This window comes from Chelonoidis abingdonii, chromosome 18 (assembly GCF_003597395.2).
Source record: "Chelonoidis abingdonii isolate Lonesome George chromosome 18, CheloAbing_2.0, whole genome shotgun sequence".
NCBI lineage: Eukaryota > Metazoa > Chordata > Testudines > Testudinidae > Chelonoidis > Chelonoidis abingdonii.
Genome location: NC_133786.1, coordinates 9,878,299 through 9,902,140, shown reverse-complemented (window position 1 = coordinate 9,902,140; position 23,842 = coordinate 9,878,299). Strand labels below are relative to the sequence as shown.

The window sequence follows — 23,842 nt, the reverse complement described above, 5'->3', positions numbered from 1 at the left end:
TGGGTGGCATGGGGCTGGGGTTCCAGGGATGGAGGAGGAAACAGGCTGCTGGGGTACTGTGGTGGGGGTGGCACAGGGGGCTGGCGGTGACAGTGGGGGTGCAGGGGAGAGAGTGGGATGAGGATGGGGTACTGGGGGAACAAGGGGCTGGGGGTGACAGTGGGGGTGCAGAGAGAAGGGGGAAGGATGAAGTGCCGGGGAGAGGGGGGTGACAGTGGGGGTGCAGAGGAGCGGGGGGGATGCGGTACCAGGGACAAAGGGGGGCACAAGGGGATGGGGATGGGGGTGGCCCGTCCCCGCCCAGAACTATCAGCAAGCGAGGAAGACGCAGGCGATGTTGCCGGGCCAGTGAGGGGCCCTGCCCGCCCCTCTGCAGCCCGGGAGCCCCCTCCTGTCCTGCCGGGCCCTTGCCATGCAGTGTGAGCAGGCGGAGGAGAAAGGCGATCCCGCCGCCTGCTCCCTGCCAATGCGCATGATTCTGCGGCTCTGTGCTCTGCGCGCTCCAACCCACCTTGAAACGGGACCTGCCTCCCTCCCTCTGCCCACCGCCCCGGCACTGGCAGCGCCCCAAGCCAATCAACGCCCACTCTCTTTCCCTCCGACCAATAGACGCCAGGCGGGGGCGGAGCAGAGGAGCTAAAGAGCCCAGGCTAGGCTACGCCCTGAGACTTTGGCTGAGCTGTGCCTTAGCTGCCAGTGCAGGTGCTTGGTGCATGTCAGAGAGAGGGAGAGGGAGAGGGAGAGGGAGAGGGGGGCTGCAATAGGAAAGGAGGGATGGGGAGAGTGGAGGGGAGGCAGCAAGATCCAGGGATGAGGGCATGAAAAGGGCACCAGGAGGATCCTTTGCACCAGCCAGGGGCTCTGCAGTGAATGGTCTCCAGCAAGAAGGGCACTTTTGAGATAGGATGATGCTCCTTATTGATGGTCGGTAGTACTATGATTTGGTATGTGGCCACTTTGATAGCAAGTGTAATCACCACCAGAGGACTTGCAGCTCAAGGTGAGTTGAAGTGCAGCATCTCGCTGCTGTTTCCCCCCTCGTCTCCCAGTCCTTCTGCCTCTAGCAAATAGCCTCTCAGTCTGCCTGCCCCTCTGCCTCTTGATTTTATTTTATTTTGCCTGCAACCCCTGGGTTGCAAGCATCTGAGCCTTTTTGTTGTTGTTGCAAGTTTCACTCCGGGAAGGAGGCACTGTCAGGGGAATGGTATAAACTTGCAAATCTAAAGCAGCTGATTTGGGTGCTGGGAAGCTAGTTGTGTGAGTATTTCAAGAGGCTGCCTGCAGGGAAACCTTTTGGTCTGCCAGTAGAAGATGCTTAGAAGAAAGAACAGGCTAGAGAGAGAGAATTTTTTTTCTCATACTTTTCTGAGGCATCAGAAGCAGCATGAGTTGGTATTTTATTTGTAGCCTGTCTGTTGTATTCTTTGCTGCAAGAGCATCTTGAGCTTTTAAGAGCGGTGGTTTCTTTCTTTCGTTCGTTCTCTCTCCCCCCCCCCCCAGCCTCCCAATCGTTTTTAAAGATGTGGGGAAAGCTTTCAGAGACTAGAGAGAAATTCCAGGTAGACAAATGTAGAGTTGGCCAATACATTTTGTTTGTTTATTAAAGCGTTATTTTATTAGCCAACAATTCTTTTAAAAGTGAGCACTCAGTGTTGCTATTTTAATAATACTACTGGGGAGCCATTGACGCGCTATTCACTCTTTTTTTATCCTGAAGAAAAATAGCAAAAAGGGGGCAATCCAGTTTAGCGGAGAAGGAATTTGTTTCTGCTGGTCCCTAGTTAATGGCTCACCTTTTGTGTTAGAAAGACATGACTTTAGAGACCTCTTTTGAAGCCCTAGAATTAATAAGGGGGAGAAACTCTGAGTCCTTTCCATGTATTTTTTTTTTAACTTAAAGCTGAGCAAACTTAATTATGTAGCAAATGCCAGGTAGGAAACATTTTTTTCCAATCTGTTGTGGACTTGTAGGTGCTTGTGATCAAATGACAGGTGCAAACTTCTAATAGGAGGTGTTGAAATCGATGCAGTGGGCTTGTATGGGAGGTGGTGGAGAGGTGGGGGAATGCGAAATCTTATTCAGAGATGTGACTTCAGAGCAAACGTCCTTGCCTTTAGTAATGACTGGTAAAATGGGCTGGCGGTTCTGCTATACGGCTACCAGTTACAGAATGAGATGAGACTCGTTTCATATGCATTGCTTATGTATGATAGTTAAGTACTTGAAATGATTCCTAATAGTGCCTGGCAAAACAGGGTTTTTTATTCCTTTTAAGGAATCTGCAGAAAAAGAGCTAGAAGCGCCTCGAGCATCTTATGAAAATGCTAGTCATGTTAAAATGACCTCCCCGAGGGCAGTCAACCAAAACTCACGAAGTTTATGAAACATTAGCTTGCACACAGCGCTGTGCATTGTGTTCTCGGGTTTGGAGTCACTTGAATGCTGCAAAAATACTCTCGGGGGGCTTTGGAATTTTCTCTTTCAAGAAGTGAACCAGATGAGCCGTGGCTGGGAAGGTGAGGAGGCTGAGTGACTGATCCTGTGTGAGGGAAGGAGAGGAAGCCAGGATATCTCTCGCCCACGCCAACAGGAGGCACGCTTCCCATAGGTTTCTTTCTTCAGCTGCTTTTCACTGGGCCAAAGAGGCCTCACCAGACCTGCCACTCAAGGGGAGGTAAAGTTTTTCCTGATTAAAAGCCCTTCGCTGCTTTAGTGAAGGTGCAATAGGATGTGATCAATGCAAAGTGTACAGTATATATATATTTTTAAGAGTATATCTCATCTCCCTCTTTCTCTAGGCATAGGGGCTTTGGAGCAATGTCAGGCCTGCCCTGGTCGTTAATGGCATTTCTCCAGTGGCTTTCATGCTTGGATCCGGAGGAGCATTACACTTACTAAATAAGCCTCAAACGCTCCCTTTGTGAGGTGGGTGGTATCCTCTCCATTTTACAGATCAGTAAACTGAGATGGAGATTTGCTCGAGGTCACTAAAGCAGAGCTGGGAATAGAACCTAGGAGTCTGGATTTTCCCATCTCCTGCTTCAGCCACTTGATAGCACTCCTCATCAGTTGTATTGCCTCATTCATTTGGCTGTCACCAGCAAACCCCTTCAACTTCAGTGAGAGTTACGGTCTCTTAGCTCCAACAGCTGTGGATCCAGAGGTGTGTCTTCAGCCAGCTGACCCCATTGCGCCTTCCAGCCAGTGGTGACCAATATAGGTCATATTGCTGAAAAGGTCAGCAATTCGGTTCCAGCAAATGCCTTTAATCAAGGGAGCTCGATGGAAAACAAAATTCTTGACTTCTTGGCAAGCTTAATGCTTGGAAGTGAGACCGGCATTTCCACGAACGAATCATAGCAGTCCAGTGGGCTACTGCAAGAATATCTATAGTAGCCCTTTTCCACCAGCCCTCCATATAATTTTCCAATTGCCTGTATGCTTATTGGATAGAAAGGACAAGAGTGGTAATTGACCAGGTTTCCCCTCTCCACTGCCTGAACCCAAGGCTGTAGCCCTGCAGGTAGGCAGTGGTTGCCATTAAAAGTGACCCTTTCCTGACAGCCACCAATATTATTTCTTCTAAGTATAGGGGAAAGCTGGCATCTCAGTCCCATATTACTGTTTATTCTGGGTATTATGGTAGTAGCTTGAAGCCCCAGTCAAGGACTACGGTGCTAGATGCTGCACAAACATGGAACAAAAAGACCAAACAGTATTTGCCCCAAGTAGCTTACAATCTTAGACGCAAACAGTGGAGACAGGCAGACAGATGGGTGCTCAGGGAAGAATGGTTGCCTCTGTTAGGCCGATGTACTCTGAGGTCAAATACTGTAATGGCCCTCAGATATGGGCCCGCTGATAGGCAACTCTACTCTCCAAGTTCTCCATCGTTGCAGGGTCTGTTGCGCCCTACCCTGATGGCAGGTATGTGCTGAGTTAGGGATGTGATGTGATGTCCTCCGCCGTGGTTATTCCATGTACGTTGGTGCTTCTCCCTTGCTGGTGATGGGCTGCGCTTGGTATCTGTATCTGTAGCTGGTTGAAAGAATTGGCCAAGCCCTTTCCACCAGCTGAAATGCTGGGGTCTGCTGAGCAGGAGGATAATTTGCAGGGGCAGGTCCAGAATGACCCTTTGTCTCATGGAGAGATAAAGAGGGGAAGTTCTTGTTGCTTAAAAATACCATGAATAGAATCTCTTCTTTGCTGGAGGGTTGGGGTGCAGGTGGGGTCCTGAGCGGAGGGTTGGGGTGCGGGTGGGGTCCTGAGCGGAAAGGGACACTTAACTCTGCGAGTGCCATAGGGAGACCGAAGAATCTACCTGGGGCAGCGCCTGCATGTTAAACATGGGGAAAGAGGAATTCTAGGGCAGAGCGTGTGCACTGATGGAGGTCAAAGGACTTGGTGTCATGCGTGTGTGCGGGTATACATTCACGTGTGCGTTGGGGGGGGTGTGATGAGTGAGTAGAGTAGACGTGCTGAGTGAGTGTACTATGAATAATGCGTGGGAGCAGACTGTGAGTAGACTGTGCGTGGGGCGGGCGAGCTGTGTGTAGTGAGTCTGCATGTTGATGAGGCTGGAGTGCCATTGTGTGTATCATGAGTGAGTCTATTGTGGATGGTAGAGGAGTGCGTGCGTGTGCTGTGTATAGTGAGCCAGTGTGATGTGTGAGTGCACTGTGCATAGCGTGTTCTTTCCATGTGCTGTCCCAGCTTTGCGCAGGTAGCTGACCAAGTAGACCTTGAGATTACAACAAAGGGTTAAGGCAAAGTGCCCCAGCATTATAAACAAAAACAAACTGGAATAAACAATTTACATCCTACTCTACATGTTTTATAACATTTTATCATTTTTGTTTCTGTTTTTGAACAAAACATCCCTATTTATTTCCTTAAACCACCTTCTCTTGGACTAAATTAAAATGCATTTGTACCAGCTGAAATATGTTTACGTAAATATTCAGTGCTTAGTATGCTAGCAAGAGCTTTGCGAGGTTTATGTACTGAACAGTGAACTTGTCGCCATTTCCTTTAATATCCTGGCCTAACTTTGGTGGTTCTCTTCTGCGTTAGGCCTCAAATCTTGCGTCAGGCCCAGTGCTCCAAGCTCTCTCTCATGCACATTGAGGGCCGTGGGGGTATCCCCTGTGCATAATTGTCCTGTGTGCAAGGGGGCCCATGAGCATGTGTGTATGTGTTGTGTGTCATGAGTGAGCACGGTAGAGGTCAGGGCACAGCAAGGGTCCTGAGTATGTGTGTCCTGTGCAGTGTGTGGAGGGCTCGTGTGCACAGGAGGTCCATAAGGAATTTCTCCTTGAACTCTCAGGCAGGGCAGGCTGATGGGGAGAGCTGTCTGTGGAGGGCTGCTCTGTGTGATTCCTTAGAGCAGTGGTTTTCAACCTATTGCCCACGAACATCTGGGGCTCCACAGACTGTCTAAGATTTCCAAAGGGGTCCACAGCTTTGTAGGGGTCTGAAAATGAAAAAAGCTTAAAAAGCACTGTCTTGGAGAGATGCCTAGCTGGGCCTCAGAGTCCTGGCTCTGGAGAGCTGTTCTGTATCCCCTTGGGATTCCTCCATGTGCATCATCTCTGCTGGTGCAGTCCAGCAAGGTCTTACCCTTAACCTGTGGCTCTGAAGCAGGATAGAGCTGGGCAGCTGTCTGCATGAGCTTGACATGCTATTTTGCGTTTCTGCAGCTCTTCAGCAAATAAATGCTGCTGGAATTGTGAGCAGGTGTGCATGCCCCTTGTTGCTAGAGCTGCTGATGCCTCATCACAGCGTGCAGTGGATACTGTTTGGAGTCTCCTTCGCATCCCCTTTGATAAGTGTCTGGAGTTCTTAAGGGCAGCACTGTGTCGCCTTGGCTGCTGTCTTTGCTTCTCTTCCCCCTTTCTGCCTGCTTCTGGCCTCTGCAGCCCTCCCCAGGATCTTGAGGGGTGGCCAGTTGGCAGTGAACCGATCCAGTGCAGTCTCTGCCTTCTGCTCACCCTTCTGTGCCCCGGATGAGGAAATAGGTGCTGAGGAGTCACTTGGTGACAGCAGGATGCTGTGCTGTGACTACCTTGGCTCTGTGGTCCTGCCCTTGGCCTGAGATATCTGAGTGCTAGCCAGGAGTCTGCACTTTGGCTACTTGGGGGTCTGCCCTTTTCTGTCCAACTGTTTTGCTGCAGGGCGGAGGTGGGTGTGTAGCTGTCTCCCTTGTGTTCTCTGTCGTCTCCTGTCCAACAGGAAGGAGGAGAGAATCAGATTACAGGAGACAGGGCCAGTGGGCTGGGCAGGGCCCTCTGCCTGTTACTGTGCCTTCTGTCTGAGGCTCTCAAAGACCTGAGAAGCATGAATGATGGGAGAAAGCATTGTTATCTCCTTGTTTCAGTTGGGGAAATAGAGGCACGGAGCGGGGCCGTGCCTTCCATGAAGTCGTCTTGTGAGCCAGTCGCAGAGCTGGGATCAGCACTGACTGACCCTGACCCCTGATCCTGTGCCTTACTTAATTACAAGACTTGGCGATTGTCCCTGCCCTGTGAGGTGACCCTCCCCTGCCTTTCCAGGGAATTCCCTCCCTTATCTCCAGCTCAACAAGGAGTTCGACCCTCTTCATGTAAATGAGAATAACTGTAGCTGAGGTCATGGCATGGCCCTGAGACAGACCATCACTCCATCCCCGTGGGATGCACTCAGGTGCTCCTACCAGCTGGACAAGCGGCCCTTTGCAGTGCAGTCTCTCAAGACTGGGCTGGTAACATTGGGTGATAAGACTCCATGCTGCTCCCTTTCCAATGTGGAGCCCCATGGTTTGGCATAGCAGATCTCCCCCCTGAGAGCTCTCCATCCCTTGTCCTGGATCAGAAGTTTCGATTGCAGGGCTTAACCAGCAGGGACCAGAAGGATCATTTAAGGCCTCTGCTAAAACCTGTGGGTTCCTCCCTCACTGAAAGTAGCTCCCAGTGCCATGCTCCTTCCTTCCTACAACTTGGGGACTCCAGGGGAAGGGAGGGCAGCAAGGACCTCTCTGGCCTGGTGACCTTGCCACCCCAGCCCAGCTTTCAGAGACGGCTACGAGGCCCACACCATGGCTTTAGTGACAGCGTGGATCCCATAGAGTGGGAAAAGGAATAATACAAGGAGCGGTCAGCTCAGTGGGCCTCTGATATTACACCAGTTTTACAGAAGTGAGACTCTCCTGGGTTCAGTGGCGTTACTGTAGCTGTCATTGGAATAAAGCTGTATGTGTCACGGAGCGGCAAGGGGAGGGCATCTGTAAGGATCAAGTTGTGGGTGGTTTCTTATCCATGAGGGTTTGGAGTGAAACTCTGACATTTCTCTCAACAGTCTGCAGGAGCTACTCTGGCTTTGTCCCCAGGTTGCTCCTCTGATGCTACAGGGATCATCGCTGGTGGGGCTGCTTAACTCAGCTGAAAGGGGCTGCAGAAGGTGATACTGAACTCTGAGCCTCGGGGTCTCTGAAGGTCCTGGCTGCCCCTGCTGGAGCAGCGTCTCTTGCCTTGTCTTGTGTGAGTTAGAGCACAGGGGGCTGGGAAATGGCATACCAAGGACTCGGTGTGTTGTTCCATGCCTTGGATATCAACACCCTGCTTGGGTGTTCATGGGAGCGTTTGGACTGGGACCCATCTGCCAGGATTGTGCATCTGGCCCCGTGCACTTTGCACGGTGTTCAGTGGGAGGGCTTGGCAATGGGATTTGCACTGAGTGTAAATGGGGGAGCTCTGGAGTCAGCACATCCTAGGTCGTATGCTTTGTGGACATGGCTTTCTCCTTTCCCCTAGTGTGTCCCCAGGACCTGGGGGCTCAGAAAGAGAGGGAGGCGCATGAGTGGCTGTCAGACTGGGAATAAGGGCAGATTGTGGTGGTGGTGATTTGGTTTAGTTGTTTGTGGTAGAAAAACCCACCCAGTGAGGTCTGGGTCCTGGGACGTCCCTGTTCCTCTTCTGTGCTGCAGCCACAAAGAGGAAACCTCTGGATGGAACGTGGGGTTTGGGAGAGTTGGGGCAGGCTGGGCTATTTCCACATCTATCTTTTAATCTTTGGTCAGTGGCTGAAGACTTGGGGGATCTTTTTCTCCCCCTCCCTGATGTCTAGCAGAGGGACAGCGGGGACCTGTAATTCCCCAGCCTCCGCGGGGAGCCAAGACTAATCTGATTTATCTTGATTACTTCCGAGCCTCTAATCAAAGAGCAATGTAATCGCCCAGCCCCAGTGGCAGTGAATGTCTCTGCTGGAGTCTCAGCCTGGTAGCATCTCACTGATTGGGGAGGGGTAGCTTGTGACTCTTGCTGGCTTGCTGCCCCTTCAGATCCTCAGTGAAAGAGGCATCATGGATAGGAAGGCCCCATCTCCCTCCATGGCCCCAGCTCTCTGTCTGGCGAGAGGCCTTGCTACTCCTCTCTTCCGTGCATGGGGGCATCCCCCCCGGGGAGAGACCAGAGAAGGCAGGGCTCTGAGAACTGCCCCCTCTGGAGCTGTGGCAGTGGCTCTGTGCTCTGAGAAGGGGATTGAGGAGGTGGGTGCGTGGCTGGGTCCGCTGCTCAGCCTGGAGTGCCCGTGCTGGCAGAGGTTGGAAGCTGAAGCGGGGGCAGCTGGCAGGTGTCTAAGCTGGCAGAGTACAAAGTGTTTGTGTTGGAGTTATTAGTTTTTGGGTTATAAAATCGCTGTGTCCGGAGTTGCTGTAAACATGAGCTGGTTTCATATGTACTGGCAATAGAAACCACCAGTATCTGGTTACCAGCGTTTGCAGGAGGCAGACGGGCTCTAGCTTGGCTATAGGTTTCGTCACACCCCGCTTGCACCCACTGGGCCTGGCCTGCTCATACCTGCTCCTCTCCTGTTTCCTCAAGTGTGTTGGTTCATTTCCGTAGGGTCCTGATGCACCAGCCGCTAGAGCAGCCCCACTCTCCCTGTGGGATGAGGTCTGCTCTGAGTGGGGAGAAGGGTTTGTGTGAGTGCACCGTGCAGACAGCTGGATTCGCTGGGGATGGCTGAGTCTAAAGCAGGTCTCTGACCCTGGGGGTTGTTTCTGCTTGACTTTCCTGCCGCAGCTGATCAGCGCTGAGTTTAGGGGTGGGGGGAGCTGGTGGATGAGCACGTGCGAGCGGCTCTAGGGGCAGTCATGTAGGCAAGCATGTGTGCGCTTTCTTTGTGTCCTACTGCCCTGGAGGCGGATCCCAGGGGATGCTTGTTCTGTACAGGCTTCCCTTTTTGGGTGTCTCCTGCTGTGTGTGCAGATTTGGCTACCAGACTCCAGCACTCCTGATTGTAGGGCTGACCTGCATACACCCAGCTAACTGCTTGGCAGCTGTCACTGTCTCGCCAGCAGAGCAGAGCGCTGCCTCCCTTAAAGGTACTGTACTCACATTCAGAGGGAAGAAGAATCATCTTGTGCATGGAGGTTAGAATGTTAGTGCTGCAAGGGGACTAGGACTGATGGTTCAGAACAGGCAGCTTTGTGCCGTTGTGTTGTGCCTGGGTCAGTGTTGTGCTAGTCTTAGCAGTTGGGAGTGTGCTGTGGCTTGGGTCGGACAGGGGAGGGCCAGGGTGTGGGTAGCCTGTGGCAGAATACTAAGGCCCTCCTTTGCTGCCCTTGAGAGGCACTGGTATGTGGGGATGGACCTTTGCCATGTGCATCTGGAACTAGGAGAGTGCTGGCATGGATTGTGGCTGGTGGCAAGTTATCTCCTAACGGGAGAGTTGGGTTTGGGACTAACGTACGAGATGGGGGCTGGAGTTCTGGCTTGTACTCCAGCTCTGTCACTGATCTGCTTCGTGGCCTAGCGCAAGTCACCTCCCATCTCCATGCCTCAGTTTCCCCATCAGCAATGTGTGGATAATGCCAACCTCACCAGGATGCTGTGGCTTAATATCCAGCTGCAAAGCACTTGAGGATCTTAGCACAAACCAAACCTCAGAGCTAATCCATCGATATCAGCGCAGCATCTTTGTGAGTGTACTCCCTTTGTGTGTGTTTGAAGGGGAAAGGAGCCCCCCTACCCCCCACCCCTGGAATAGGCAGAGCAGTCCCATGGTAAGCAGTGGGTCTCTGACCACGTTCGCTGGGCCAAAAGGCATGGGGCGTGAATCCTGCAGTGGGACTTGCTGAGGATGTGGAGTCTGTGTTTCAGAGGTGTGATGGAGTATCCACCCCGCACAGGACTAACAGGCCTTAAGATGGTCAGACAGGCCAATTAACTCTGCAGGCTGCACGTGGTGGAGGAGGAGCCAGGGAGAGAATTGAAAGCTGGCTCAGCTGTGCAGGAACAAGTGGGGACCATGAAGCCAGGTAAGACTGGGCAGTCACTCCCTGGGAGGAGGGTTTGGAGCTGGTACACCCGGAGAGAGAAGGGGAACCAGAGTAGAGGGAAGCAGTCTACGGAAGGAGCCATGTGGGCTGGGAGAGGAAAGCCAGGAAATACTGGGTTGAGGGTCCCTGGACTGGAACCCAGAGCAGAGGTTGGGCCTAGGTTCCCCTACCATCCACGGTAGGTGTGGCATAGACGTGAGGCAGTGAACGGGAAGACTGCCTAGGACTGCTTTCGCAAAGACTTCGATATACCCCAGACGGGCGGGAGGGGGGAATTCCAAGTGACCTGGTTGTGGGGCTGAGTCACAAAGACGACGTTGTGGTTCCTGGAGTGAGAGGGGCTGTTGACCAGGGAGAGAGAGTTGGAGCAATGACATGCAAATTATGGAAGGGGGCATTGGCCTTGAGAGCTAATCCCCAGAGTGACCAGGAGACACCAGCCCAGTGGCGAGTGGAGCACCCCGTGACAGGAGGGGAGCCGTTAGAGGCTTTGGCCTTCAGGTGCTAGGTAACCATGGTCTGTTCTTTGGAGGTTGCTCCAGGAAGAAGCAAGGTACCATGGCTGTTGCTTGAAATGAGTAAAGAAGAAGAATGGCGGTGTCCCGATGGGTGTTCAGTGTCCAGTAGTTTCTGATCTCAGGGCTGTATGTGTTTTGAGCTACAGGTGAACACCTAAAAACTGCAGCATTTGGCAGTGTGCTTTCTGGGGGAACTTTATTTTTAACAACTTCTGCATTTAACTCAGCAGAGGCTGCATAGTCTAGTGCAGTGGCTCTTAAACTTGTGTACTGGTGACCCCTTTCACACAGTAAGCCTCTGAGTGCAACCTCCCCCCCCCCCCAAAAAATTAAAAACACTTTTAAAAATATATTTAACACCATTATAAATGCTGGAGGCAAAGCAGGGTTTGGAGTGGAGGCTGACAGCTTGCGACCCCCCCCCCCCCATGTAATAACCTTGTGACCCCCTGAAAGGTCCCTGTCCACTAGACCAGGGGTTTCTCAAACTGGGGGTCAGGAACTGTACTGGGAGTCAAGAAACCTGGGGTCTGGCCTGGCTCTCCCACTGACCAGCTGTGCAGCCTCGGCCAAGTCTCTCATTCCACCCTTTGTCATGCCTACCTAGATTGCAAGTTCTTAGGGCGGGGACGCTGTGTGTACGTGTGTGTGTGTGTGTACGTGTACTGTGCCCACTGCAAAGGGTACCTGATTTCAGCTGGCATCTCTGTCCTACTGCAGTGACTCCCCCTTACATACTTAACTACAGTTTACCAGACTTATTTCTCTAGGAATTGTCTTGATTGTATAATCCCCGTCTCTCATTCATGTGGCCTGGAGGGTGGTGGTGGGGACCCGCAAAACAGCATTTTGGAAAGAGATGGTGGGTAGAAGATATGAATGCTGTCCAGCATACTGGCTGCGAAGGCCTAAGGACACTGCCATGATCTTGTACTCTCCGATGGTGTGAGGGGAACTTAAATGCAACCATAGAGGAGACACGATCTTAGTTAGAGGGTCACCGGTGAAAGCCCTGTCCCCTCTGGTGCATGGTTCTCTGCTTCTGAAGGAGGAAAGAGAGGTTTGAACCTGAAGCTTCAGGGAGCCTGGTTACTCTGAACCTGATGCATAGATCATTAAGCTGTCCCCTCTGGTTATTCCAGGTCTTCCCCTCCCTCCTTCTCCCATTTCTGATGTGTGACCTTGAGGCAAGTCACTTGACCTATGTGTGTCTCAGCCAATCCTTCTGGAAAATCAGGTTAAAAAAGCAGGAATCTTGCTTCAAACCCAGATGCTGCTTCTGAGCTGAGGCAGAGAAGTGAGGGAGGGAGGGGGAAGGTCCTTGATTGTGAGACCAGTGGGGCTGTTATCCTGGGTGATGGATTCAGCTGGGGGGCAGGGGACGGATCAGGGAGGCAGGTGCCCTCAGAATGACACAGATACCCCACCAGCAGTACAGCGAGCCAGTGTTCTGGTCGGGAAGGGCAGGCAGCCTGCAGAGTCAGCCGGGCTTCCGCAATAGTTCTTTAGATGACTGAGCAGCTAATTGCAGCTTTCTGTCATGTGCAGTTTAACTGGCTGAGCAAACTCCCACCGTTCAAACCAAGCCACTCGCTCCTGTCATGTTCTGCTGGTGATGTGATCTGGGAGGGAGGCGGATGGACTCCAGCTCTCTGCTACCCTCCTAGTTAGCAGGGGCAGGGTTTTTGCCATTTTCTAGTCTCTCCCTAGAGCAGATCCTCCTGCATTCTAGTGCCTCCCCCTGATGAAATGCCAGTGGCTTGTCGTCCCCGATCCCTGCAATATTCTGCCTTCAATGCTGTGAATGGGATATGTCAAAGCAGATTTCATCTCTGCACCGTGGATTCTTGCACTGCTCTGCAGGGTGAGAACAGGCCTCTTTGTTACTGCTCTCTGAGAGCTTTGGGTTGGGCTGATCGTGCCACCCTGGGGTATGTCTGTTGGATAAATCATCACGGCCCTGGCGTTGTGGGTAGCATGGCGCAGCTGGGCTCTGTGGCTTGTGCATCTTTCCTCTCGACTCTCCAGAAACTGGGCTACGATTGGTTGGGGGGTGGAGAGGAGGGTCAGGTCCAAATGGGTCAGCAGTACCTCTATGCTGATTGGTCAAAGTGCCCGCAGGGTCAAGATTTCCAGGCCTCTGATTGGTGGTGGAGTGGAGGTGGGGGAACACACATCTGTCACTGGTCTCTTGGCCCCTGATTGGTAGGGAGGCACATCTTTCAGGCTTGTTGTCCGAATCCCAGCTGGCCCTGTGGAGTGACAGTGAGCCCGTTAATTACTTGTTGATGGCAGGGGGCCCTGCGCACATCACGCTCTGGCGGGATGGTGCTTTCGCGTCCTCTGAGCTTTCCCGTGACCTCAAGTGAACCTTGCGATTGTGCTGGCTGAGCGCAGAGACATTGCTCCAGCGTGCTGGACGCTCCGGGGCCCTCCTGCTGCACGGCGTCCCGGGGCACCAGCGGAGCATTAAGGGCTCAGGCAACTCTGGGGGATGGAGGGAAGGCTCATGTCACCATTCAGGCAGAACTGATTAGCGGAGCATGTTTGTCTGCTGCTCCTCTCTGGCTTCCCTGGACTGGTGTCTCATCCATTATCTGCCATATGGGGCTTTCAGGGGGAAGGCTTAGCTGCCCCAGGGCAGGGCCAGAATTCATTTTACCCGGTTGCGTGCCTGTGCTGTGCTGGTCCGCAGGCAGCGTGTGTAATGAGTGTACCTGTTGCCTGGTATGGATGTGAAGAGTCTCCCAGCCAAGCCCCCTGGCTGTGTGAGAATCCATCAGCCTCGCCTTCTCCCTGGGTGGTTGGGATTATCCCCATTTTCACGAGGGATGTTAAGGACAGGGAGGGGCAGGCCAGAGATCTGAGCACCCAGAACCAGGAATGAGACTTGGGGATCTAGACTCTGAACCTGCCCTGCCCTGCTCTGTCTTGCCGGATCAGGCGTAGAACTCAGGTGTCCTGACTCCCAGTCCACCTGCTCTAGACATGGGACCCCACTCCTCTGCCAACCTTGCACTGTTTCAGAGGCCTAGAGTGCACTCTCGTATGGGATTAGTAGCAAGAGGATGGCAGGGCTGAACCTTTGGGGTTAGCGGCAGCCCACCCAATGAAATGTCCTTCCTTTTCTTCCTCACTTGTAGTGGAACTTTGAGGGATTCTCTGTTATTAGGTGGGTCCGGTGTGCCCAGCTGGCTGAGAGAGGGTCTTTTGGCTGGGCTTGATGCCCCTTTCTCGAGCCCTTTCTGCCTCTCTTCTCCCCCCGTATAGCAACTTGGCACCAAAGTGAGAACAGCTGCGAGGCAGAGCCAGCGACAGAGCATTAACGTGCCTGTTATTGGACACTGTCTGTCTGAAGTGGGGCCTGGATTCACTCCACAAGCGGAGTCCCATGTGCTTCCGTCAGTCTGGCACCCTAGAAAGATCTGGGGGTTGGAGAATTGGTTGAACTGCTGCTGTTGCCTCCTGGTGGAGAGGGAGGGAGCGAGCGTGGCTCTGACCCATTGGGATAAACCTGGGAATGAGATGGCCAAGTGGAGCAGTGGAACCCAGTTTTGAGTATTTGAAGCCTGTAGGCATCCAGATGAGCTGAAAGGGCTGTCTCTGTCATGGGCTGGGTGGCTCTCCTGGGATAGGCAGAGCAGCTCTGAGTGCATGTCCCTTCCCCTCTCCCTCTGTCAGCTGAAGGGAGTTTGAGGAGGAGCAGGCTGGCTAGGTGCAGGGATTGCAGGAGCTCTGAATGCCCAACATGTCTCTACTGGACCAGGGTGATGAGAGATGTGCCCATGTGCTAGGGAGCCTATGGAAATACAGCAGTAGGGTGTCTCCTCCCTGATCTCGCTAGTGAAGCCTTGCTCATGAACTCCTATTTGTGAGGCAGGTGGTGTCTCCACTTCAGAGATAGGGGAAACTGAGGCACAAACGTTGGGTGTGTTGGCTAAAGGCGCATAATGAGTCTGTGGCAGACGTAGAAATGGAACCCAAGAGTCCGGACTCCCAGTCCCCCCTCACCAGTTACTGCAAAACAGTGCTTCCCTTGGAGCTTGAAGTAGCCCCCAAGAATCTTGATGTGCAGGCTTGCCAGGAAGGAGCTTGCAGTGGAATCCAAGGGACCTGACTACTTGGGCTGCTGCATGCTGCGTGTTCTCTCTTGGGACTCCTAAAAGGCCCTGCCACAATAGCATGTGCGTGGTTGTGTTGTTCTAAAGCTTATTAGAAGGACCTAGACAGAGCATGGGATGGGCATGCCTCACATATGGACTGAAATAACCCCATGGAATGTTCAGAGACCCTACTTCTGCCTTTCCTGTCATTGCTGATTTGATGCACCCAGCCACAAATACAGTACCTGTCACCGCACATTTGCTCTGCTCCACTATTCCATCTGTCATGTCCCAGCTCAGGATCTGACGCTGCAGTCCACAGCTATGGCTCTGTGTTGATCCAGAGTGTTGGACATCCCTCATGGCCACTCTGTGTCCTGGAGGTGATGGAGATGTTCAGAGTACTCACGATGGGGCAGTAGAGCCATGAAGATGCATCCACCAGGGTGGTGGGGTCCAAGCTGTCAGAGCTGTAACAAACAAGAGGCTCTTTCTCTCCCTGCTATGCCCGAGAGAATTGAGAGAATCCACAATGCAGGTGTGAAATCAGCTACCAGATCTATCAGAACACCTCCGAGACCTGAATGGATCCTACAACAGACTGCCAGTGTCTGCTTAGAAAGATACTGCCTCATATGTGATGTGCCCGCCTCCTGCTGCTGCCTTGTATTTCAACCAAAGGGGCTGTGGAGTGCAGAGGACCTACTCATCCTTTGACTGCGGGGAAGGGAAGAGAGAGAGGAGTGGAGTTACTTCTGTTGGGTATGCACTGACCTGCCCAGGAGCAGCAGGGCCTGTTTGTGTGTGGAAGTTCCATCAGGGCCATGTTAGAAATGTGAGCACCCCTGCCACTCCTGCAGCGTTGGCATACATGCCAGCCCTGCATTGCTCTGCCCACCATGCAAAGTGGCGCTTGCAGAGTGGTATTTGTGCACATGATTAACAGAGTTGCGTGGGGCCTTTTGGTACCCATGTCTCTTCTGTATCTCTCTGTAGGGCCAATTGCAAGCATTCAAAAATCACGTGTCAGACCACAGAAACCATGAAATGTTTAAGTACCTTTTGAGATTCTTTTCATTTGCCCTCTGGCTTTTTAATCTTTAGGTCCCATATGGGTCATGTTCTCAAGCTTTTCTTCACAAACACAAGGGCCAGAAACTTACTTTGTAAATGGAAGCTGAAATTCTCACCTGATCACATGCCTTCAGGAGCTGGGGCTTTGAAGAACAGCCAATACTGTGAGACTCGTAAAACTTTGGGAGCTGGTGACACTGATCTCTCTAGCACCTCTCACTATAGTATCTATAGTGTTGTGCTGTAAATGGCAAGATTTTTGGAGTGCGCCATGGGTATGCGTGCATATTTTGTAGACTCAACAGATACCTAAAAAATGTGACCCCACCCCGATCTGGCAGAGTTACTGAAGAACCCTCTGCTGTTGTGGATGTTGCCCCATTTCCATGATCTCTTTTGCCAGATCACAGATGTGGTTAAGTGCCTAAAGGTATCCTAAATGTGTGTAACTGTGTGGGACTGTCCCCAAATGTACAGTTTGGGTTGGAGGTGCAGTTAGCTTCCCCCCTTGTCCCTCTTCCCTGCCGCAAAGGTGTGGGATGCTGGCATCTCTTACAAGATTTTGAGCCCTGTGCGTCTCACCCTCCCTCGGAGAGGGGAAGTTAATAGACTGGAAGGGTAATTCTGGGCTGAGGCCACGAATGTGCACACAGAGTGAAACTTGCTAGTGAGACAGGGGCATCTAGCCAGGTATGTGAACCAAGCAAGAGAGGGAATCCAGAGCAAAGAGCAGGGCTGGGGGGTGATCCCCACAAGAACTGAGTGCTTGTAATTGTAATGGATGGCAGATAGACAGCTTTCCTCATATGGAGGTGAAGCCTAGCCCTGCATGTGGTTACCCCACTGGCTTTTCGATTAGATACCGGCTCTGTAAGCTGCCAGAAACTGACCTATTTTCCTTCACTTACTGTGATGCAGTAGGGACTGTCTGTGTGGGGTCAGTCTGCTCAGTCTGTCCTTGAGCTTGGGGCACTGGGACCGTATGTGGCCCCTCTGGCCACAGTGATAGCAGCTCATGTCCTGTTGGTCCCCTTGAACCGATCGGTTGTCCCTGACGCTGGGCATTCCCCTTGGGAGGGGGTTCTCCCTATTCCCCTTTTGGGAGGTCCTAGGGTGAGACTCACTCTTCATTGCGGCGGGCCTGTTCCTTTGGGACTCCTCCCTGCCACCCCCCGACAGGCTCTTCACAAACTCATCGGCCAGCTGCCCTGCATGTTGCAGGTTCTCTGGCTTTTGGTCCCTCAACCACAGCCTCAGGTCGGATGGGCACCACTCATACAGTTGATCCAGTACCAGCAGTTTAACCAGGTCCCCCTTTGTCTTGGCCCCATCTGCCCACTTGCTGGCGTATCCCTCCGTGCAGGCGGCTAGTTGCAGATATGAGACCTTGGGGGTTTTATCCTAACTCCGGAACCTTTCCCGGTACATCTCAGGAGTCAGCCCAAACTCACGCAGCAGGGCCTGTTTGAACAGTTCTTAGTCCTCTTTCTCCTACTCTTCCAGTTGACGGTACAATGCCATGGCTTTGGAGTCCAGTAAGGGGGTGAGAACCCAGAGCCTGTCTGCAGGATCAACCTGGTGCAGCTCGCAGGCCGTCTCAAAGGCATCCAGGAAGTCATCCATGTCCTCCCCCTCCTTACGCTGGGCCAGGATGCACTTACCAAAGCTCCGTGCAGTCCTGGGCCCCCCCTCGCTCACTGCTGCCGGGGGCCCGCTGCCCCTCAGCTTTGCCAGTTCCAGCTCATGATGACGCTGTCTCTCTTTCTCCTCCCGATCATGCTGTCTCTGTTTCTCACGATCCTCCAGCTCTCTGTTTTAGCGTTCTTTCCCATTCCAGCCGCTTCTGCTCCATGGATGCCGAGCTTTGCCGGGACGATCCCCTGCTGGTGGGTGAGCTTCGCTGGGAGGATCCCCTGCTGGCTGGGGGGGTCATAGTGCACTCCTCCTTCCGTGGCTCAGGTTACAGGCTTAGGTCCTGTCCCTCACCTAAAGTCATCCCCGGCTCTCCCATCCCCCACACAGAGAGTCCCTACTGCATCACAAGGTGTGTCAGCACCTTTGCCTGGGAAGCCGGACAAAGGAAGGGGCTGGCTGTGGGGAGTTAGTTCAGTTTCGGTTTTGGGCTGGGTGGTTGGAATTCAGGGAATCCCAAGCTGGGGACTGAGCTTCCTGAATCCCAGAAGGACTTGATTGAGGGGTCCTGGCTGTGCCTACAAGCTCTGCTGTAACCTGCATTCCTGTTGTCCAATAAACCTGTTCTATAGGCTGGCTGAGAGTCACTGAGTCCCAGGAAGAAGGGTACAGGGCCCTGACTTCCCCATACTCTGTGACACTTACATCTCAGCACTTCCATTCCAGAGGCTACTGCAGGGCATGTGCATGCTGCCCACTCCCTCTGTGCCAAGCCTGTTTGGGGCCTGGGCAGCATGGGCACGAAGCACTTGGCAACTGTGAGGGCAAAGTTGCAGGTGTGTGTAGTGGATCCTGCTGATCCACGGGCCCTGCAGGTGGGAGAGGACCAGGCCCATCAGGTAGCTCTGATCTGCCCGGACTCTTCCTTTCCCCTCTCGGAAAGAGGGAGTGGGATTTCAAACCCGGCTCATTCGGCTTCAAATGGTGGTAGCCCAGGAAAAGGCTTAGAGCTTGGCCCGCAGTCACTTGGTGCCGGCTCCGTTTGAAATGGGGATGTTTTTGAAACACCCGTGTGCACCCATGGATGCCTTTCGCTTGCTCAGGCTCCCTTGTGCGTTCCTTTTTTCTTGTTTGTTTGTTCTCTCTTTCCCACTCATTCCTTCCTTCTCTCTCATGCTCATCCATTCTCCTTCTCCATTCATGCTTTTTCTCCATTTGCCTTGTTGGTTCTCCCATTCCTGTGTGTTCACTCATCCGTTCTCAGCTGTGCTCTTCCTATGTGGCTGTTTCTCCATTCACACACACACACACACACACACCCATTCCCCTCTTTTTAGTTAATGAGCTGCTTCTTGGAGCTGAAGTTAACGGCCTCTGCTGCTTGTGGGTGGGCTGTGCATCTTCATGCCCAGCTGACGCTGGCTTCCCCCTGGCTCTCTCCTGATTGGTGGGTGGTGGAAATTCCTTGCTTTGGCCATGCTGCCTGGAAAGGGCTTATTGCCAGGCCAGTTAGAAGGGAGGGAGGAAAAGGGAGCATTTACCTCTGCATGAGACAGTTCTTGTCTGTTCTGCTCATCTTTCCAACAGAAAAGGGGATGGTGCAGTCTATCCCCTCCAACTTAGCTGCTGCCGCCTTATGGAAGGATTCCAGGTCCCAGAGTCTTCTGCAGGGATTTGTTCCATTGCTTCTTAGCTGTCCGCTTGCCTTACGTGGGTGACTCTGATTATATCCCCTGGTCTTAGCCCCCTCATGACCTGATTTCCAGACAGGTGGAGCACCTGCAGCTCCTGGTGAAGCAGTGTTTCTTCAGCAACTTGGAAAATCAAGTTGTCTTTGCCTGGAGCTGAAGGATGGGACGGGTGATCTTCAGAGATGGATTGTAGTGTAGAGGTGGACTGCAGGGACGTCTGTTGAAGAGAACTCATCACCTTAGCTTCTGGGCGCAGGATAATAGCTGATGCTTATGAATCCCGTTTCATCTGGTGATCCCAAAACACTTTCCAAATGACATCACCAATCAATATAGTGCCCTGGCTCTGCCTAGCCAGTCAGAGAGATGCATTCTGCCTCTGAGTTTGCAGGCTCAGGCAGTGCGAGGTGATGATGGGCCAAGAAAGGGGGTTCAAGCAGTGCAGCGTAACGGACGGCATCTTATGGAGAGAGAGAAACCTGTTCAATGCTGGTGGTTTTGAGAAGGGGCTGAGGCAGGAGGGGAAATCCAAGGGGTGGGATGGGCTGCGGGGAGAGGGCTTTGGAGGAGGTATGTGAGGAAGACAGACCATTCTAGGCAGAGGGAGGTGAGAAGGGGAGGAGGGAGTGAGGTGAGGAGCATTGGGGGTTGGGCTCAAACCCCTCCTCCTAACTTCATTCTCAGTGACGGGGGAGCCAGTGGAGAGAAGTGAGGAGCAGGGAGTGGGAGAGACGTTGTCAGAGCAATGGAGGAGGAAGCCTGCATTACTTGCTGGATGATGGGAGAGGGGGAGGCTCCAGAGAGAGAGGTTGGAGATGGCATGGCCTCTTGCCCCTGGCATCAGGCCATGAAACACATGTTGGTTCTGGAAGTGGGGGGTGGGTGTGCGAGGAAGGAGTGGGAGGATCCTGGTGGTAAGGAAGGAGAGGGGTCCCAGACAGCCCTGAGCTCAGGTGCCAGGGAGGATGGTGGCAGGGGAAGGGGTGAGGTGGGCAGAGGGCATCTGCGTTTGTGGTGCATGGTTTGCAGAAGCAGCAGGGCACCCCCAAGGAGACACTGGGACGATGGCCACAGGCTGGAGAGGGAGATGCAGAGCTGCGAGTGTTATCAGGATAACGCCAACAGCCAGAGCATGGAAAGTCACTGGCACAAGTGTAGAGAAAAGGGGGGCGATGAGGGAAGAGTGCGAACAGCTGACTCACCAGCACCCCTTCCTGCAGCACCCTGGGTCTTCCCCAGGTGGTCAGAGAGTCCCTTCCTGAGCTGGGCACTGTTCCTTTACTTCCCTCTCCTTTCCTCCCCTCCCTTCCCCTCACTTGCTCAGAGGCCTGTGTGCTGTGATGTGTTAGGGAGGATGGTGTTAAACTGGTGCGGGCTATAATTAATTGGCTCGTTATTCTGCTTGCCATCCTCTGTGCCTCTAGAGCCGGGGGCAATGGCTTCCTTCCAGATGTCACTGGACCCTTTGTATCGGGCCTCAAATATACACGGCCTGTGCTATTTTTTGTGTCTCGTCTGTAAAAGCCTCTTTGAAGCTGCCTTGGAGAATGGGCTGTCTTGTCCCAGCCATTCAGCAGTCCCTGAACAGAAAGATTTGACACATCAGGGCTGGTGTCATCCTGAACGTGAGACTGTTCCTTGCATGCCAGCGGAGAGCGCTTCCAGTTCCTGCAGTCCCAACCTCACTCAGCAGGAGGCACTGTAAGGCATAATGTTAGGAATCACAGAGCTGCTCCGGCTTACGGCCCCGGTCCTCTCTTGACAGATACTCTGGGTAGTGGGGAAAAGGTGGTACCACGGTGTTGGGTATCCGTCCTGTGAATAGCTGTTACTTGTTCTTTCCTTTCTGCCAGGCCCTGCAGAAGCTGCTGCTGCTGCTGCTGTTTCTTCCCCCTTTGTGATGAGAAGATTGAATTATCAACTTCCTGCGAGGAAGGGCCGTGAAATGCAATCCAGTTGAGAGCAAATTAAAGTTGCTAATCGTGCTGAGAAACCCAGAGGCTGGCTGTGAATGGCCATGGTGGGGATCAATCAGTTGTCTTGCCTGACATGGCACTGGGGGATCTCCTTCCAGTCGAAACTCACCTATTTCCAGCTGGAGCCAGGTGGGGGTCTGGGAGCTCCTCCCTCCTCTGCCCTTGGTCCTTTGCCATCAGAGCAGCGTGGGCTGTGCTCATCAGATCTAAGCTAAACAGCATCAGGCCTGGACAGCAGTCAGATGGGAGCCCACTGGCTGTGGCAGGAGGTAGCCCTGGTCGTGCTTTATGCAGTGTTCTTCCTTCGAGTCAGCACTGAAACCAGTACCCCAGCGTTATGAGGGTGGTGGTGGCAGGGAGTTGCCTGCTGTGCTCCCACGGGAGCATAAGTAGCTGACACAAGGCGCTGTGGTCTGCGCTGACCACAGAGTGGGCTTTGTTGGCTAGCTCAGTTCTTCACAGCCACATTCAAACGCAATTGAGTCCTTGGAGAGAGCCCCTTCCAGGGCTGGATTGGTGGAGCAGTGTGCCTCAATGTGGATGAAACTTGCGCTGTTGCTGCATGAAGGAAGAGGACTTCTGCCAGCGGAGAGTGTTATCGGAAGGGGTCTGAGGGCATTTCAACCTTCTTGAGCTAGCTTGAATCCAGCGAGAGCAGGTAACAGTAGAGGTGAAGACAGTGCAGCATGGGATTCAGAGGGGGCTAGTGCGCTGAGCACCTTCCCAGGGTCTGGGCTGGGCTTGCATTCCCCATGCTGAAACCTCTGCACTGTTTGCTGTGTGGATGTACCCTCGACTGGGGAGGGTGGGAGCATGGGTCCTGCTGTAGCATATGACAGAGGTTGCAGCTTTTCTTGGGATCCCCTAACCCTGTGGCTCTCCATGTGAGCACTGTTTTTGGAGTGACAGGAAGGCACCCCTTGAGCGCTGTAGCCCTGTTTGTGCAGGGTGGGGACAGCATCTGCTGGCATGGGGTAAGGTACAGTTTGCAGCTGGTTGGTGTCGGTCCCTTCCCCTGCAGCTGGCCAAACTGCACTGAAGCCATAGGGGTGTGAGCTGGTTGGAATCTGGCTCTGAAACAGGTTCAGCAGCGGTGGAGAGAGACTTGTTTTGAATGGGGCCTGTGCACATCCATGCACCCTGATGCTGAAAAGCGGGAGCAGAATCCTCAGACCTGGAGTGCAGCAGGCGACGTTGGGACATCAGAGCTAGCAAGGGCCTGGCCAACACCCAGCGCCAGCAGTCCCCTTGCCTGGTGATGCCAATGACCAAGTTTCCTCGGATGGGCACCATCATTGGGTCTGCCTGGCCTTAGCTGAGGAAGGACTGGGCCCTGTGCTATGGCATTGCGCTCCCCCTCCACCCCCGCCCGCCTTTCCTGGTGTCTCTTCCAGGCTGGGCCAGCCCAGCTCCTGCTTGTAGCCGGTGGGGTTCAATGCACTTCCTAGTCTCTCAGCCTTCCCAACAGAACCCTCTTTCCTCTTGCTGTGGGGGCAGCACTCCAACGTCCCCACGCTGGGTTGGGAGCAGGGGTCTGCTCTCGGTGAAGCTCCCTGAGTCGAGTTTAGCTTCCCCAGCTGTGAGCTCCTGGAGGCAGGTGCTGAGAACCGTTGCTGGTCCCTGGCTGAGGGGGCTGTTCGCCTGACGATGTGTGTGGGGGCAGGAAATGAGCATTATTGGACCAGACGGAGATGAAAATTCAGGGCAATAATCTGGAGCTGGCGGAGGGAGCTGCTGGAATCAGAGGAGAAGGGAGCTGGTGCTGTGTCAGTACCAAGAGCCGCTAGTGCTGGGTATCGGGCTGAGGGAGAGCAGGAGGCTGCCACTTACGGTGCTTTCTCCCTCCTGAGCGCAGCCTCTGGGTCTCCTGGCCCGATCCTATAAGGTGCTGAGCACCATCCACTCCGGCTGACTTCAGGGGGCTCTTGCACTGAGGCTGTATCTGGGGCGTGTAGGCAAATATCAAAGCCTTCTTTGGCTGCTCTTTCATGCACGCTGCCCAGACCCTTTGGGATGGCACGGCTGAGGCCTGGCAGACTCATCCCACCAGTGCTCCTGGGTTGGATGGCATAGGAGGCAGTACGAGACCACTGGCGCTGCTAGTGCATATGGTAGTGTCATTCTCTCCCCTCCAGCCAGCCCCTCCCCTTGCCCTTCTGCTGCTCTTGCTGGCCGTGTGGAAATCTGAATGCTCCTCAGGTGAATGGAGGGCCTGGTGCTGACTGGAGGTAAGAGAGCTGGGGACTGTGCCAAGGTGCATCAAGTCCTACGCGTGCTGGCAGGGCTCCAGCTGTGTGTTAGGGAGACACTGCAGCTGCTGCGTACCGGTGAAGGCTTGGATGGGCTCCGAGCTTCTGGACTGCACAAGCTGCTAGCTGGGGAACACTGGACTGGCAAGGACGTGGGAACCTGCTCACTCCCTGTTGGGCGGGGGGCAGGATGGATGCAAGTCCTCAGTACCCTGAGACTTTGGGGCCTGGTAGAGGTCTTGCAGATTCTCTTGTGGGGCAGAAGTGTTAACAACCTCTGCCC

General features: G+C 53.4%; 1 protein-coding gene across 4 annotated transcripts in view; it reads left to right on the top strand.

The window, feature by feature from the left end:
* Window positions 1-756: 756 nt before the first annotated feature.
* Window positions 757-23,842, top strand: part of IGSF9B (immunoglobulin superfamily member 9B) — a 100,440-nt gene continuing 77,354 nt past the window's right edge. For all 4 annotated transcript variants that reach the window (XM_032802403.2, XM_032802406.2, XM_032802402.2 and 1 more), the window contains exon 1: window positions 757-1,000. In XM_032802403.2, coding sequence (XP_032658294.1) covers window positions 922-1,000 — 79 coding nt within the window. In that variant the 5' untranslated portion in view covers window positions 757-921. The remainder of the gene's footprint in view (window positions 1,001-23,842) is intronic.